Below are 15,199 nucleotides of genomic sequence, written 5' to 3' on the forward strand. Positions count from 1 at the left end.
CACAACTTTCTCATCACTTTTCTTGTATCAAAAAGTTGCTGTGGGGTCTGACATAGTTACCTAGTGACTGAAGTCCTTGCCTTGCACGTACCAGAATCCTATATGGGTGCTGGTCCCAATGGCCCAGTTTCCATTCCAGCTCCCTGCTTCTGGCCTGGGAAACCAGTAGAGGACGGCCCAAAGCCTTGGGACCCTGCACCTGCATGGGAGACCCAGAAGAAGCTTGTAGCTCCTGGCTTCAGGCTGGCTCTGCTCCAGCCATTGCAGCCGCTTGGGGAGTTAACCAGTTCCTTTGTGCCTCTCCTCTCTCTGTATATCTGACTTTCCAGTTAAAAAAATCTTAAAAAAAAGTTGATGTGATGATCAGTTTAAAGAACTTCAATGTGATTTTTACTTAGGTACCTCGTTGAGATCACTTAGTGCTTAGCACTGCTGACTGCTGTTGGCCAAGATGCAGGCATAAAAAGGCTAACTGTGACCAAAGGTCTGTAGCCATAGCCAGCAAGACACAGAGCCCCATGTATACCCACAAGGCCTGATTCTGCCAACCCCATGGTGTACCAAACTCTATGTCACTGCAAATCACCTTTGTGCATTTGATATATACAAATGACATGGGAAACTCTGCTTAATTTGAAATATTCCGTTACTTGAGCATTTAGGAATGTGGGTTTTACCATGCTATTTTTTCCTGGGTTTTATGCTTCTTTTGACACATTCGTGGATTGTTTGTCTCTCCCACATCCGCAAGAATGTAATGATTTCTGGAGAGCCTTGGCATCCACCCACAGGAGCAGGCAGGTAGGGCAGGACTGGCCAGTTAGCCCCACTACACATCCCGACCCCACAACCTAAGGGCTCGCTTTCGTGCCGGGGCCACTCCTGAGTGAGATTTCCTTGTCTGGAATGGGCCACCAAGTCAGGCTGCAAACTTTGAAAGCCTTTATTGTCTGCTAGGTGAGTCTCAAGCAATGGAAAAGAGCTCAGCCTCAGGATGCCAGCTAAAGAAGTTGCTGAGCCTCACCCGCCCCCCAACCCTGGATGCTAAAAATATAGCATGTGGCGGGAAATGAACAGGAAGCAGTTCCTGCCGGCTCCAGGTCTTAGGCGGCTTGCCAAGGGTTTGCCAGTAGCTTCAGGGTAGGTGGGAGAGGCAGAGTGGAGGAGGAGGGGCAGGGGTCTGCACTGTGCTGCAGACCAAGGTGCAGAGGACATGGGGAAGCAGACAAGGGCAGTTGCCAGGCACAAGCAAAGAAAGGCCACCAGGAGGCTTTGAGCCAACCCTGCCCTGCCTGTTAGGAAAGATACTCAGGTAACCAGCAGCCTGTGGTGCACTGTGAGGGTGTAAACCTGGGTTTGAGTCCTAATGGATAAAATCATCAGGATGCTAGTAGGTGCCTCATGGAGGGCTTAAACTACCCCTTGGGACATCCAAATGCCTCATTAGAGTGCCTGTGTTCTGATCCCAGCTCCACTTCAATTCCAGCTTTCTGTACCCACTCACCTGGGAGGCAGCAAGGGATAGCTTGAGTACTCCAGTCCTTGCCACTCATGTGACAGATTCCTATGAAGTTCTGGGCTCCTGACATCAGCTTTGTCCAACCCTGGCTATTGCAGGCATTTGGGGGTTGGAATATTTGTTTGCCTATCCATCTGTCTCTTTGCTTTTGTCTTCCAAATAAATTTTGCCCCAGAAAACAAAAATGATCAGGGTGGAACTTTGGGCATTTGGGCACATCTGTGACAACTGTATAGTAAGTGTTCATATATTCAGTGGTACAGTCGTCCTCCCAGTAGCCAGAAGGGATTGGTCCTAGAATCCCTGAGAATGCCAAAATCCATGGACACGCAAGGCCCTTTATAGAGAAGGGTATGGTATTTGCATATATCCTACATAAATGCTTTCTTAGATCTTGGGTCATTTATATTACTTATAATACTGAAAACGATATAATCAGTATGCCAGTGGTTGTTGAACTGTGTGGCTTGGGGGTAATGACAGGCAAAGCATCTGTGCCTGCTCAGTATGGATACAGTCATGGTTTTTGCTAACCACATAAAGCACATCTGCAACAACAATGTCCTAGAAATGTGTTTTAATATTTTCTCTCTTGAGTTGACTGACCGGGCAGGCAGAGGAGACAGGTGTGGCAATAACCAGGGTTACAGAAGGCAGTGGCAAGAAGCTCATCAGAAACTATGCTCTGTGGGACCCGATGAGCCACATGGGGCTTGGTTCTTATTATTGCTGTTGCCATTTCTCCTTGTGCTGTATCTGTGGTTCTGAGAGAACTTAGGAAGCGAAGATCATCAGTTCGGGCAGAGTGCTGATGGTTTTAAAGAATTTAATGACACAGCTCCATTCCCAAGAATAAATGTGTTGGTATGCCCAGGATTAGGGTGGAATTTTGATGATAATTTGTATGGAGCTCAGGAATGCCCACATTCCACCTTGACACCATTCACCACTTCCCCATTCCAGGTTCCCAGGGGAGTTGGAAATGCAAAGAGTGGGAGCCAGTAAGAGTCAGAACGGCATTCAGCACCCGCCTTGCTCGGGGCAAGATCCTTAGCCACAGCTGGGCCAGCTCCTTGAGTTTAGGCTTCAGACCTAAGCCATGTGGTCCCTTATACTCCCTTTCAGATAATTCCCATCATGGATGTTGTCAACTAGACAAATGGCTCCTCTTGCCAAGCAGTCACATGACACAGCAAGTGCAGTGATGAGAAATGGGAGAACAGAACATCGGGCTTCCTGGGCCTCCCAGAGTGACTGCTGCCCACTCTGGGGTTAGCAGAGGGAGTTGCTGAGAAAGATGGATGCAGTTATGGTGCTGAAGGTACTGCATAGCAGCAGAGGGTAAGTTAACACTGAAACCACAAAGATCAGCAGGCACTCAACTAGAAATGTTGGATCCCAGAGTCTCAGCTGATGCTGCCTTCCAGCAGGTGAGCCTTCAGGATGCTCTAAGTCGACTCGTTGTCTCTCTTTGTGGTTACTGTGTGTTACTATGCACAGTTGCTCATAATACACATTTTTGGTGAACTTTTTGAGGATTGCCTTGTATGTATGCATTTCAATTTTTTTTTTTACCAGAACTGTGTCCCTTAACTCCATTTTCCATGTATATACATATATTTTTTTAAGGTATTCTCATATGTCTTCACTAACTGACAGGAATTTTCCATATCTTATCAGTCACCCTTGGATTCCAGACCCATCTGTCCACTAGCATCTTGCCTTTCTCAGAAACTCTGGACAATATCTCTGTGTGTTGAAATCTTCCTTCAGTCTTGCATCACGGCCACGGTTGATAGTGGCTACCTTCACGTTCCCACACATTCTTGTCTCTTCTGTACATTGCAGTCACCCAATTTTGAGTCCCAAATTCATTTCTTGGCTCTTGAACTGTTAGCCCACAGCCATCCTTCAACTGACTTTCGCTGTGATGGTACTCACCACTTGCTAGGCTGTCATCATCCTTACTATTATTGCACATACATTTGTTAGTAACTGGATATGAATGCCTCGTGCTTGCAGGAATGTGATCTCCTTAGCCTCTCCATGGACTCACCAGGTGCCTGTGCTGGTGAGAATGCAACCCAAAATCATATAAGAAAGTGAGTACATTCCATCTCTATTGCCATGTGTGTGTATGTGTGTTCCCATATGCATACATCCATGTCCAGGGGGCTGTAGTGTCATGTGTAGGTATGATTCCAACCTTTTCTATTCTCTTAAAACAGAGCTTGGAACCTAGAAACCCTGCATGCCTATTTGTTAGGAAGTATCAGATTACTCCACTTGTCTTCAGAGTTTCCCCAAAGATGCCTATACCCTAACCCTTGGAACCTATGAAAATGAAGTTGTAGATCTGATTATGATTACAGATTTTAAGATCTGCACAATGTCCTGGAGTAGACTTGTTTAAAAAAGATTTTTATTTTGTTTATTTGAAAGCAGAGTTACACAACGGGGACACACACATACACACAGATCCAATTTGTATCCATTGGCTCACTTCCCAAATGGCTTCAGATCTGGTACAGGTAAAATCTGGGAGCCTGGAGCTCCATCCTGTCTCACATGTGAGTAGCATGGGGCCAGACACTTGAACTATTATACACTGCCTTCCCAGGTGAATTAGCAGGGAGTAGAATCATAAATGAAGCAGCCAGGGCTTGAACCATTGATGAAATGGGATGTCAGCATCACAGGCATCATGGGTGGTGGTTTAACCCACAGTGACCACAGTGCTGGCCACAAAATTAATGCTGGTCTCTTAAAATTAAGAAACTTTCATCAGTTTGAGTCCCAGCTGCTCAACTTTTGATGCAGTTCCTAGATAATGTGCCTGGAAAATCGATGGAGGATAACCCAAGTGCTTGGGTCCCTGCACCCATGTGGGAGACCAGAAAAAGCTTCTAGCTGCTGGTTTTGGACTGGGCCAGCTCTGGCCATATAAGCCATTTTGGTGGTGAGCAAGTGGATGGACAATTCTCTCTAATTTTGTCTTTCAAATAAATGAATAATCTTTTTTAAAATGTTACAGAACTTATTGGTGGGAGCTGGAAGATGTGGCTAAACAGGAAGTCAGGCAAGTTCAAAGAGAAGGAAGGACACCATGCAGTATGATATGACCAGGGAGGCAGGCAAATCTGCCAAGAAAGCTAGCACCTTGACCTTGAGATTACAGAGAAAGGAGTTCTCTAACAGCCAGAATGAGCTCCCCCACAGATCCTATCCTAGAGTCTTCTAATAAAAGCCTGTCTGGCCAACACCTTGATTTTGACTTTGTGAAATGCCATGCAGAGAAACCAGCTGAGCCAATCTGACCTCCTGACTTACAGAGCGGTGAGCTAATGCATTGGTGAGATCTGAAGCCACTAAGTGTGCAGTCATTTGTTGTGACAGCTGTAGAGGACCAATATACTCTAGAATGGTATTCATGCTCCCTCACGGAAAAATCAGAGTCTTCGTGAGATGTCTCCAGTCCAGCTTTCCAGCTGTGTCTTCCATCGTGTCCCTGCACAGATTCCCTGTCTCAACTACACATGGCATCTCATCATTCCATTGACCCTGAAGTTCAGTGTCTGACCTGTGCTTTGGCTCACAGCAGTTTAGCTTAAGCCTATCCCCTCTCTACCTGGGAACACCATCTTTATGTTGGTGACCTGCTGCTGAATCGGACAGTCTCAAAAGGCATGTTGAAGTACAAGCTTCAAAATACACAATTTGCACTTTATTTAACAGTTGTTGTTAAATACCTGTTGTGTGCCAGGAGCTGAATATAGAACTGTGAATTCTTGCTTGGTATTTTTTCTTGCAAGGTGAGCTGTGATAATAGATTTGTGCTTTGGCGATACAAGGAAAAAAATATGTAAAGTTCCAATAATTGACTCAATTGATTACAAATCTGTCACTATAAAGATGAGAATTAAAGTGAAGAAAGTGAGGAGCTTGTGTAAGACCATATACCGGTTCATTGTCAAACCCACAGTTTAGGATCCTAGTCCCTGGTTTTCATGGCCAAGTCCTATTTTACTCTGTGTTTATTTCTCTGCGTGCATGTTTAATTACAGTTACAATCAAATAGGAATACTCAGGAAGTCCTGTAAAATCAAGTATCATCAAAATCCATGTTGAGAACCTGCCATGCCTGGTTTTACCAGAAGTAACAAAATACCAACAGTCATCTTGTGTATTCCTGTTTATAGCTCATTTACAAAGCATTTATTTTCATTTGTCTTTAAAAGTGCTTTAAAATAATATCCTATACATGTATAACAGTTGTTTTCTCTCCTGAGGCAGAATCTTGGCAGTCAAAATGCATATAGCCATCATAGTTTTCCAAAGCAATATATTATCATATGCATGTTTTCCCCTGCTTAAAAATGGAAAAAAAACTTTAAAATGCTCCTCATAGAAATAAATTGGCAAAACATGCAAGTGAAAGAGTGGGTTTAGGCTTTCAGCAAGGCGGAAAGGAAGTTGATAGGGAATGCTTAGAACTGTGTTGAAATGAGACGGTTCATTTGCACAGCAGAGAGAAATTTGTAGGTGTGCTTGAGCGTGGCAGTAGTGGGCTGCCGTAGGCTCTGCTCCTTGATGCTGGCATGGCCCAAAGGAACACGTAAGCTTGCTGCTTCATTTAGCTCCCTCCCGACTGGGGCTGGTGCTAAAATGCTGTTGGGAATTGTTTTCCTTGTTGTGAGCTGAAGGGAATGAGCTCTCTTCCTTTCCTTTATTTTCCGCTTTCTATTTAGGAGAGGTGGGGATTTCCTTGAGAAGTCTGGCTGCGGTGGTCTGTGTCTCTCTCTCTCTCTGTCTCTGCCTCTCAGAAAAAAAAAAACAGTGAATGTTTAGAGCCTGTTTGTGAAAAATACAGATGATGAAGCGACAGCACATGAATTCTGAAAAACAAACTCATCTTTTGATTTCATTTCGTATTAGCAGTTCGAGGTACCTTCATCTGAAATATATATTCCTCCTTTTAAACACTGAAAAAGTAAAGAGACAAGCCAAAGTATAGAACATATTTGCAAATGTGTTACAGCCAACAAAAAATGATCTAAATACAAGAGGGCTTCAAAAAGTTTGTGGAAAGTGGAATGGAAAGTTTATTTTGTATAAAATTATTTTTAACATTTATTAAAAGTAAATGTAAGGTAGCAAAAAGAAGAGCTAGGAGTAGGCGGAAGAAAGAGAGTGAGAGAGAGAGAGAGAAAGAGAGAGAGCTCTCCCATCTGCTGGTTCATTTTGCAAATGGCTAGGCAGAAACTGAAGGTAGGAATTCAGTCTAGGTCTCCCATGTGGGTGGCAGGAACCTATATACCTGGTCCATTCTCCTGAGCTTTCCTGGGGATCTAGAGTTCTAGTGGAACACCAGGACTCAAACTGGTTCACGTGGAGTGCTGGCATTACATCATAATGCTGGCCCCACAAAAATATTTGGAATCCATGCATGTGAGAAATCTTCAAGGAGTTTGTGAACATGCATATTATGTAAAAGATATACATGTATTTCAGTTTTGCACCAAAATACTCGGAGTTCTATTTCCATTAACTTCTTGAAGCTCTTATATATTCTGGTATACCTCATACAAATTAATAAGATAAATTCAAATAAAATACATATATAATCAAAAGACTTCAAATGGCACTTTGCCAGTGAAGTAACTGTTAACCTGTCAAAAGATATTCCACACCATTAGTTATGAGAGAAATGCAAACTAACACCACAATGTGCCACATTATGCACTCACCAGAATGGTTAAAATATAAGACATTGACTTTACTAAGCATTGAAGAGGACTTGCAGAGCTGTAGTTTGTTCTCTTAGTGCTGATTAGTGAGTAAATGGCCTAAAGGACTTTGGAAAACTCTTGGTTGGTATCTGCCTTGTGAAGCTACATTCATGCCTGCTGTACAATCCAGCAACTCCTCTCCTACACCACAGTGTCAGCCCTCAGACATTATACTTTTTGTCTCTTGAAGTTCTGTTTTTCAGCCTTTTCAGTTTTCTTTCCTTGTGCTCATTTTCCTCTCCATATCCGTAACATATGGAATGTATCTATCGTAGTTGTTTGAACTTCCATCCTGGCTCTTCCCCTCATCTGTCATTTCTGAATCCTTCTTATGATCATGTTTCCCTGTGTCTTTGCATACCTGTTTATGATGGAATGACATCACTAACATTGTGAATTTTGTGTGTTAGGTGCTGGATTTGGCTATATTCCTTCAAATAGTGGTGTGCTTTGCTCTGGGATACAGTAAGATTGACCCATTCATGCCTTGCTTTGAAAAGCTTTCCTTGGGACACACTTAGACAAAATGGTAAATCATTCCACTTGATTTGGAACCAAAGAATTTTCCAAGGAATGAAGCCATCAGTTTAAGGATTGATTGAGATGGGGACATTGCTGAGAAGTGGGACATTCAGTTTTTAAAACTGGAAAAGCTCAAAGCCAACTAAATCAAGTTAATCCTCTTAGATCCAAAAATATTTTTGTTTTCTCCCAAGGATGTTTTAATCCCACTACTAAGTGTGAGCACTTTGTGTGTGCTAGCCGGTGAGGACATGCGTGGGCCCTGGAGATTGCCGAGGCTCCTGTTCTCCCATGGTTCATTCCCTGGTCTTGGGTCAGTGGCTTTTTTGCGTGCTCCGATCAATCTTCAGCCGCATGCTTTCAGACCCTAGGAGTTCTTATTCAGTGCCGCACTGTCTCTTCCTACACAGATTCTCTTCCCCCAGCTCCCTGGAATTTCTGTCTCTGTAGCCTCATCTCCATAAGACTGATGAGCTCTGTTGGCCCTTCCCACGCTGCCTTGCAGCCTGATTAGCATCTCCAGGTAGTAAGCCTGGGGAATTGCTGGGATCATTTCCTTGGCTTCCATTTTGTCAGGGATTGTATTCCTGAAATGCCTGATGTCTAATGGCTGAAAAGTGACACTTTTGATGTATTCTACCTGGTTTTCTCCTTGCTTAAGATAGGTGTGTACATATAGCCCCTACAGCTTCTCTGTAGCCATAAGCAGAGATCTTTATATTTTATTCCTCAGCTGTATATTATAAATGTTGGAAGGAATTTCTCTCTTTCTGGTTATATATTTTTAAGACTTTTAGTTTACTAAGAGAATGAAGTATTTGAAAATGATGATAGGTTACAGAGGCTCTGTTGCTGTATCTCAGACTTGTACTAGATGTTTCATAAATATAATCTTGAGTCTTCACAAAAACTTTCCAAATGAGATTTGATCCCACTGTCTCCATTTCAGAAATGTCAAATTGAGGTTTAGAGCAGTTACTTATTGACAAAATTCATCAGCTGGGACATTGAATCACTGATTTCTGGGAGTACTCATTGGATCACATCACACTGCCTAATGTATACATTAGAAAAGGTATTGTATCAGAGACATTGGACATTGGAGGACAAAATGATTTTGAAACCATAAGGTTAACTCCTGCAGAAAGCTTAAGTGATTCTGATAATGATGTTTTCTGGTATTAGTGAGTAACTCATTTGTTATTCTGTGTGTGTGTGTGTGTGTGTGTGTGAGAGAGAGAGAGAGAGAGAGAGAGAGGCAGGCATAAGTGCATATATTTGGTGAAGTAGATAATGGAGCCTTATCTATCCTCACCTTTCCTTTTAGCCCTGAATGCAGTACCGAATTTGCAGTAGCAACTTTGTACACAATATACTACCATAACAAATGAAAACAAATATAGGAGCTGAAAACAACAGAAATCAATTATTTAGAAATCGGAGGCCAGAAATCCTAAAAGAAGATGTCAACAGGGCCACACCCTCATCCAGTCTCCAAGGGGTGAATCCTTCCTTGATTCTTCGGCTTCCATGGCACCTGCTCTTGGGCGTGACCTTGACCTCTGCCCTCCATCTTCATATGGCCTTCTTTCCTGTGTCTTTGTCTATGTTCCCCTTTCTCATCTCTTCTAAAGCTTTGTCATTTGCTTTAGGGATCACCCCAATCCAGGATAGATTACCTCAAGACCCTTAGTTATGTCTGGGAAAAATATTATTTCACCCCAAAGTTTGCCTTCACAGGTAACAGAGCTTGGGAACTGGACCTGTCTCTGTGGGGAACACAGACAGTGTAGTCTGCTAGATTTTCTATGAGACTCATGAAAAATGACTGTTCTCTAAAAGTCCCTGTTAGGAAAGCCATCAAACGGCCTTGAAGAGATGGCTTAGCCACTTCTGTGTTCATTCCTGTGATTGTTGAAGTCTTTGGAAAGTTAACTACAGAAGAAATCCCTGTTTCTTTGCTGCCTTGATTCTCTGCTTTACCCAACAGAAGTCTGCTACCCTGCACCCTGGACATTTGCTTCCTGTAATTATTCATAAACTAAGATGGGGAGATAGTGCCAGACACCCAGGTCTGCAGGACGGGAACCCCATTGAGCCTCGCCACCTCGTGTGACTTCTTTGCAGGCATCCCTCCTTCTGCTGGGGTGACAGGGAAACTGCATTCTGTGTCACTTTGGAGTTTGAGGTTTCCTCTTCAAGCTTCTGCTTCACCCCCTTCATACGCATGGTGACCAGCTATCTGGTTCTCAAACTTTCTTCTGGCTTCTCTTTCTCTACACGCACAAGCAGCAACTTTGCTGCTTAATTCTTCTTTGTAATCTGGCCAATTATGTCTCTTGAGCGTGATGGGACTGAATTTCTGAAGCATTAGGCATAATAACTAGGTCATTAGCACTATTTACTAACCTGAACTCATTAACAGTGATCTTTTCTTTTCACTTTGCTGTGGCATAATGAAGTTATTAATTAAAGCCAGAGACAGAAGAACTCTGGGTTTGCTTAAATGCCATCTGGGGAGCTGTCTAGGGCTTTGGTTGATTTCTGTTAAATGACTCCAGGGGGATACATTTAAATCTCCGTGAAATATTTCCTTTCCATGTACACTCGCTTTGCTCCTTAAAGGATTCTTTGCTCCTCCTTTTTGGCGCCTGAAACCCCCAGTTTTAGAACCCACCTCATGCCACAGGCGCCTGAGTGGCAGAGGCAAGGGAGAGGTGCAGGCAGCTCAGGCTCTGGAACCAGACGGCCCAGGTTTGAATCCCGACTCAGCTTCCTGCCATGTGGCACTGTGCAAGTCAGCGGATCTCCTCCTACCTCAGATCTCTGCTCTAGTCAAGTGGGAGGATTCTGTGAATTCTCACATCAGAATTCAAGTGCTTAGGCTAGGACCCTGCCACAAACCCGTGGGTGCTTGATATGTGTCATGCTGTTTCATGAACTCTAAGGATGTTGCTTCAGGCCTCTGCTGTGTATGAGGCACAGTTTAGTGTTCTGCACTTTGGGTGATGATGTTATTGATGGCTTTGTCACCCCCCCCTTAAAATCTGTATGTTGATCCTAAATCCTGGTTCCTCAGAATGTAGCCCAATTGGAGACATGGTCTAAAGTGGAATCATATAAACTAATCGGAGGCTGGTAGTGTAGTGCTGTAAGTGGAGCCACTGCTTGCAATGCTGGTATCCAACATCAGAACACCAGTTTGAGACCCAGCTGCTCCACTTCTGATCCAGCTCCCCGCTGATGTGCCTGGAAAGGCAGCGTTTGACAGCCTTGGCCTGGATGGTATTCCAGGTCCCTGGCTTTGGCCTGCACCAGTCTGATCCATTGCAGCCATTTGGGCAGTCAACCAACAGACACAAGATATCACTCTGTGTGTGTCTTTCCTTCTCTCTGTCATGTTGCCTTTCAAATCAATCAATCAGCAAATCTTTAAAAACTAAAAGGTAACCAAGTTGAACTGATATATTTGAAATCCAGTGGGCATATGACTGGTGTCATAAAAAAGGGAGCATTGATTATGGAGGTGTGTCTAGAGTGGAGACATCAGGAGCAGACACAGGGAGAAGATAGTCATCTATGAGCCAAAGAAAGAGGCACTGCCCCTTTCCTTCCCCGTCCCTCAAAAAGAGCCACCGTTACCAGCACCTTGACTTTGAATTTCTCCCTCCAGAGCTGTTGAGGGCAACCAACATCCATCTGGGCTGGCACACACAACCTCCTAGACAGAAACTTCATGAACACTCAGTGTTTTTAGAGCCTCAGGAAAGGGTGTTTTATTCCTGAGTTGGATGCCTACTTAGACAACTGTGACACAAGGCAGTATGTCAGTGCACAGACGTGGCGTTCCTACCATAAATGTATGGAGGGGATGAGGGATGTTGGGCTGCTCATGGGAGGAGGGCTCTGTAACCAGAGATCCTTCCCCACAGGGCTGTGATCCGCACCGCTGCGTAGAGTGAAGCTAAAGGAATCGAATGTTACGCTGAACAGAGTTTGCTGACTTAGGAGTTAGACTTGTTACTTCTACCTCCAGGGAGGCAGGAAGTGGTGAACAAAACTGTGGGTCCTTCCGTCAGACTCATGTGGGTTTCAGTTCACTTTTTCATTTTATTTTTTAATGAACAATGTTATTTATTTGAAAGACAGAATGAGAAAGAGTGATCGCTTGATGTTCGCTCCACTAGTTCACTCCCCGGTATTCCCCAGGTGGCTGCAGTAGCCAGGGCTGGGCCAGGCCACAAACAAAGAGCCTGGAACTCCATGTGGGTCTCTGGCATGGACAACAGAAGTCCAAGTACTGTGCCCATCATTTTCTGCTATTTTTCCAGACACATTAACAAGGAGCTAGATCAGCAGTGGCTTAACTCACTGTACCACAGTGCTGGCTCTTTTTTTTTTTTTTTTTTTAGCTTTAAAAAAGATTTTTTTATTTGGAAGGCAGAATAAGAAGAGAAAGAGGGAAACTGAAACAGAAATTTTCAGCACTGACTTAATCCCCAGATGCCTGTGACAGCCAGAACTTGGCCAGACCAAAGCCAGGAGACAGGAACTCCCCCTTGAGTCACCGCAGTGGGTGACAAGAGTCCCAAGATTTGGACTCTCATCGCCTGCCACCCAGGAATGTTAGCAGGAAGCTTGCTCATAAGTGCAGGTTGTAGAAACTCAAGCCAGGCACTCCATATACAAAGCAACAATTGAACCCGGAGTCTCCAATTTCAACTTAGGTTGTTTGTGAACATGTCACCGTGGCTCACTGCACCTCAGCTCTATGATCTTCCAAAAAGGAGATGATAATCACGTAACTGCTCTTCCGCGATTGTTAGGAGGTTTATGTGTGTCCTGGGCAGGTGTCAATGCTCAGGGAAAAGTGAATGGTTGCTGGTACCATTGGATCTGACTGATACTTTTTGGGTTTTCTTTCTCTCAGGCTGAATTCTCTGAGCTGAACCTTGCCGCCTATGTGACCGGGGGCTGTGTGGTGGACATGCAAGTCGTCAGAAATGGGACCAAAGTTGTGAGGTAAGCAGGAGTGGACTTCAGAAAACCTGCTACAGGTATGCCTGGAAAATGTCACAGAGCCCAGCCACTGCCCACCACAGCCAACCTAGCTCCTGTACATGCTATACTTTCCAGTGCAGAATTTGGAGGTGATGACGTACATAAGAGGGGGAAGCAGTTATGTGGTCCTGGGTTCCAGTTGGGCTCTATCCTATTAGTTAGTTTCCATTGTCCTCTGCTCATCGTGAGGTTAGCAACAGTAAAGTCAGAGGCTGCCAGTGTTTCTATCAGCTCATGTGTATGGCAGTTCACACAGTCAGTTCTAAAAAGCTATACAAACATCACGTTTTGTTAGAACGAACTGAGTACAGCAGGAAGGCAGACTAAACTTGAGAACTTCTCCTCCAAATACATCAAACAGAAAAATACTGGTTAAGAAATATCTTTCTTTTCAATCTGTTCATAACGAGGGACAAAAATGCCAGAATTCTGCAGAGGTCAGAAATGACAAAGTAATGAATCCATAGGCGATACAAGGGTATGTATAATCCATTTCTAGTTTGTTGAGGAGAAATAACACACCAAGTCTTATAAGGTCTGGATACAGCATAGTGTTCTAGTTTTGGAAAGGAGGGGAAGTTTGAGGAAAGGCTGGTATTGATGGTAGAATGTAGGCATTCTCAGGACGCGGGTAGAGAATAAGACCAGCAGCCTTGGCAAATGAGGGAAGGCCCCTAAGTAGAACCTGTTTGGGAGATTGTGGTGATTCAGCTAATTTCACCATCAGTTACTGAGTTCCTGCCAAGTGCCAAGAAGGGCATGCTGCGGCTTGGTCTGTTTTTAAATAATTGTAATGAGAAATGTGGTGTGACAGAATTATCCAGAAAAAAATGATGGGCAAATGGAAACTTGTCTTCTGAGAGTATTTGCTAGTCAGCCAAGTTTGAAGCATTTTTTGTTAGTGTAGTGGGGCAGGGGAGAGAGACACTAGCATCCAGAGGGACTCAGGGTAAGAAGGCTATTAGTGGATCCTTGTTCCCATAAGCTGAGGGACTACAGCTTGAAGGGAACATGAGTTACAAAGAGCTGCAGCTTGAATTTCCATTTGAGTAACTCAGGCATTCTAGGGCAGAAATTTGAAAGATGAGGTAGGATAGCTTCTTAATCCAGTATGGCTGGTGTCCTTATAAGAAATGAGAAATTTGACCACAGAGACAAGACAGGGTTTGGGGGTGGAGGAAGCAAGTGATGACTGGAGATAGAAATTGGAGTTTTGCATCCATCAGCCAAGAAATTCCTTGATTTTCTGGCACTCGCTGAAAGCGAGGCCATAACCATGGAACACTTCTTCCCTCAGACCCTGTGTGCGGAAGCAACTCAGCCAGGCCCTTGACCTTAACCTTCTAGCCTCTAGCCCTGTGGGAGGATACAATTGTGTTGGTTAAAGTCAGGGCCAAGTTTGTGCTACTTCATGACCACAGTTTTGGAAAACAAAGGCAGAACTGCTGCTTCCGTTTTTAACATGTAGACCTCTGGGAATCTTAAAACCTCATCCCTTACTAGGTCTTCAGGCAGGGGCTGAGGCACTGAATCGTTTGTGGGTTCCCCAAGTAAGTCCAACCACTGCTGATCCCAGAGAGTCAGTTGGAGCAGTATGAATGTGCACCAGCTCGCAGGTGCCGATGCTGCTGGTGATGGTGGGAAAAGACCAAACTTTGAGTAGCCAGGGCTGCGGAGACAGTGCCATCAGAGATGAAGCCCTGGGTTCAGGGTGGGAAATTCAGTAGACTCTTTTTCCAGCTTACTACTCTTTCTGTAGTAAGCCTTGACTGTTGAGCAGTACATTCTTTCAGAAACACCAGGGTATTACCCTGGAGCTGCCCATAGCACCGTGAATAAGGCCACGAACTTGAGTAGTCTTAATCTTCGGGCTGTCTTCAGGGAAAATGATGTGATAGTTAGTTAATGATATGGGCTAAGGAGCACTCATGTAGCTGGAGCAACATTATTTCTGGGCATGTCTGTGGGGTGTTTCTGGAAGAGCCTGGTATTGAGAATATCCACCCTCACCAGACTGGGGGAGCACCACTCAGTCCATTGAAGGTCTTCCAGAATAGAATCAAAGGCACAGGAAGAACTGAATCCCTCCCCATGGACCTGTCTCTTCTTCCTGTAGGAAATCCATCTTCTGATGCTCTCAGCCCTGAGAGTCCTGCATTCAGGAGACTGGTCTGGTGGGGCTCAACCCTGGTGTTTGGACCAGCAGAGCCACTGGTTCTCAGCCTTCCACTGTGGACTGGGAAGGATCCATTGGGTCCCCTGGTTGTAAGATCTTTGGACTTGGACCCAATTATACCACTAACCTTTG

At 44.3% G+C, this 15,199-nt stretch overlaps 1 protein-coding gene across 1 annotated transcript in view; it reads left to right on the forward strand.

The window, feature by feature from the left end:
* Nucleotides 1-15,199, forward strand: part of SYN3 (synapsin III) — a 392,583-nt gene that overhangs the window by 66,615 nt on the left and 310,769 nt on the right. Inside the window, exon 4 of the mRNA XM_004589565.2 lies at nt 12,761-12,852. Within this exon, the coding sequence (XP_004589622.2) occupies nt 12,761-12,852 (92 nt within the window). The remainder of the gene's footprint in view (nt 1-12,760; nt 12,853-15,199) is intronic.

This window comes from Ochotona princeps, chromosome 15 (assembly GCF_030435755.1).
Source record: "Ochotona princeps isolate mOchPri1 chromosome 15, mOchPri1.hap1, whole genome shotgun sequence".
In the NCBI taxonomy this organism is placed as follows: domain Eukaryota; kingdom Metazoa; phylum Chordata; class Mammalia; order Lagomorpha; family Ochotonidae; genus Ochotona; species Ochotona princeps.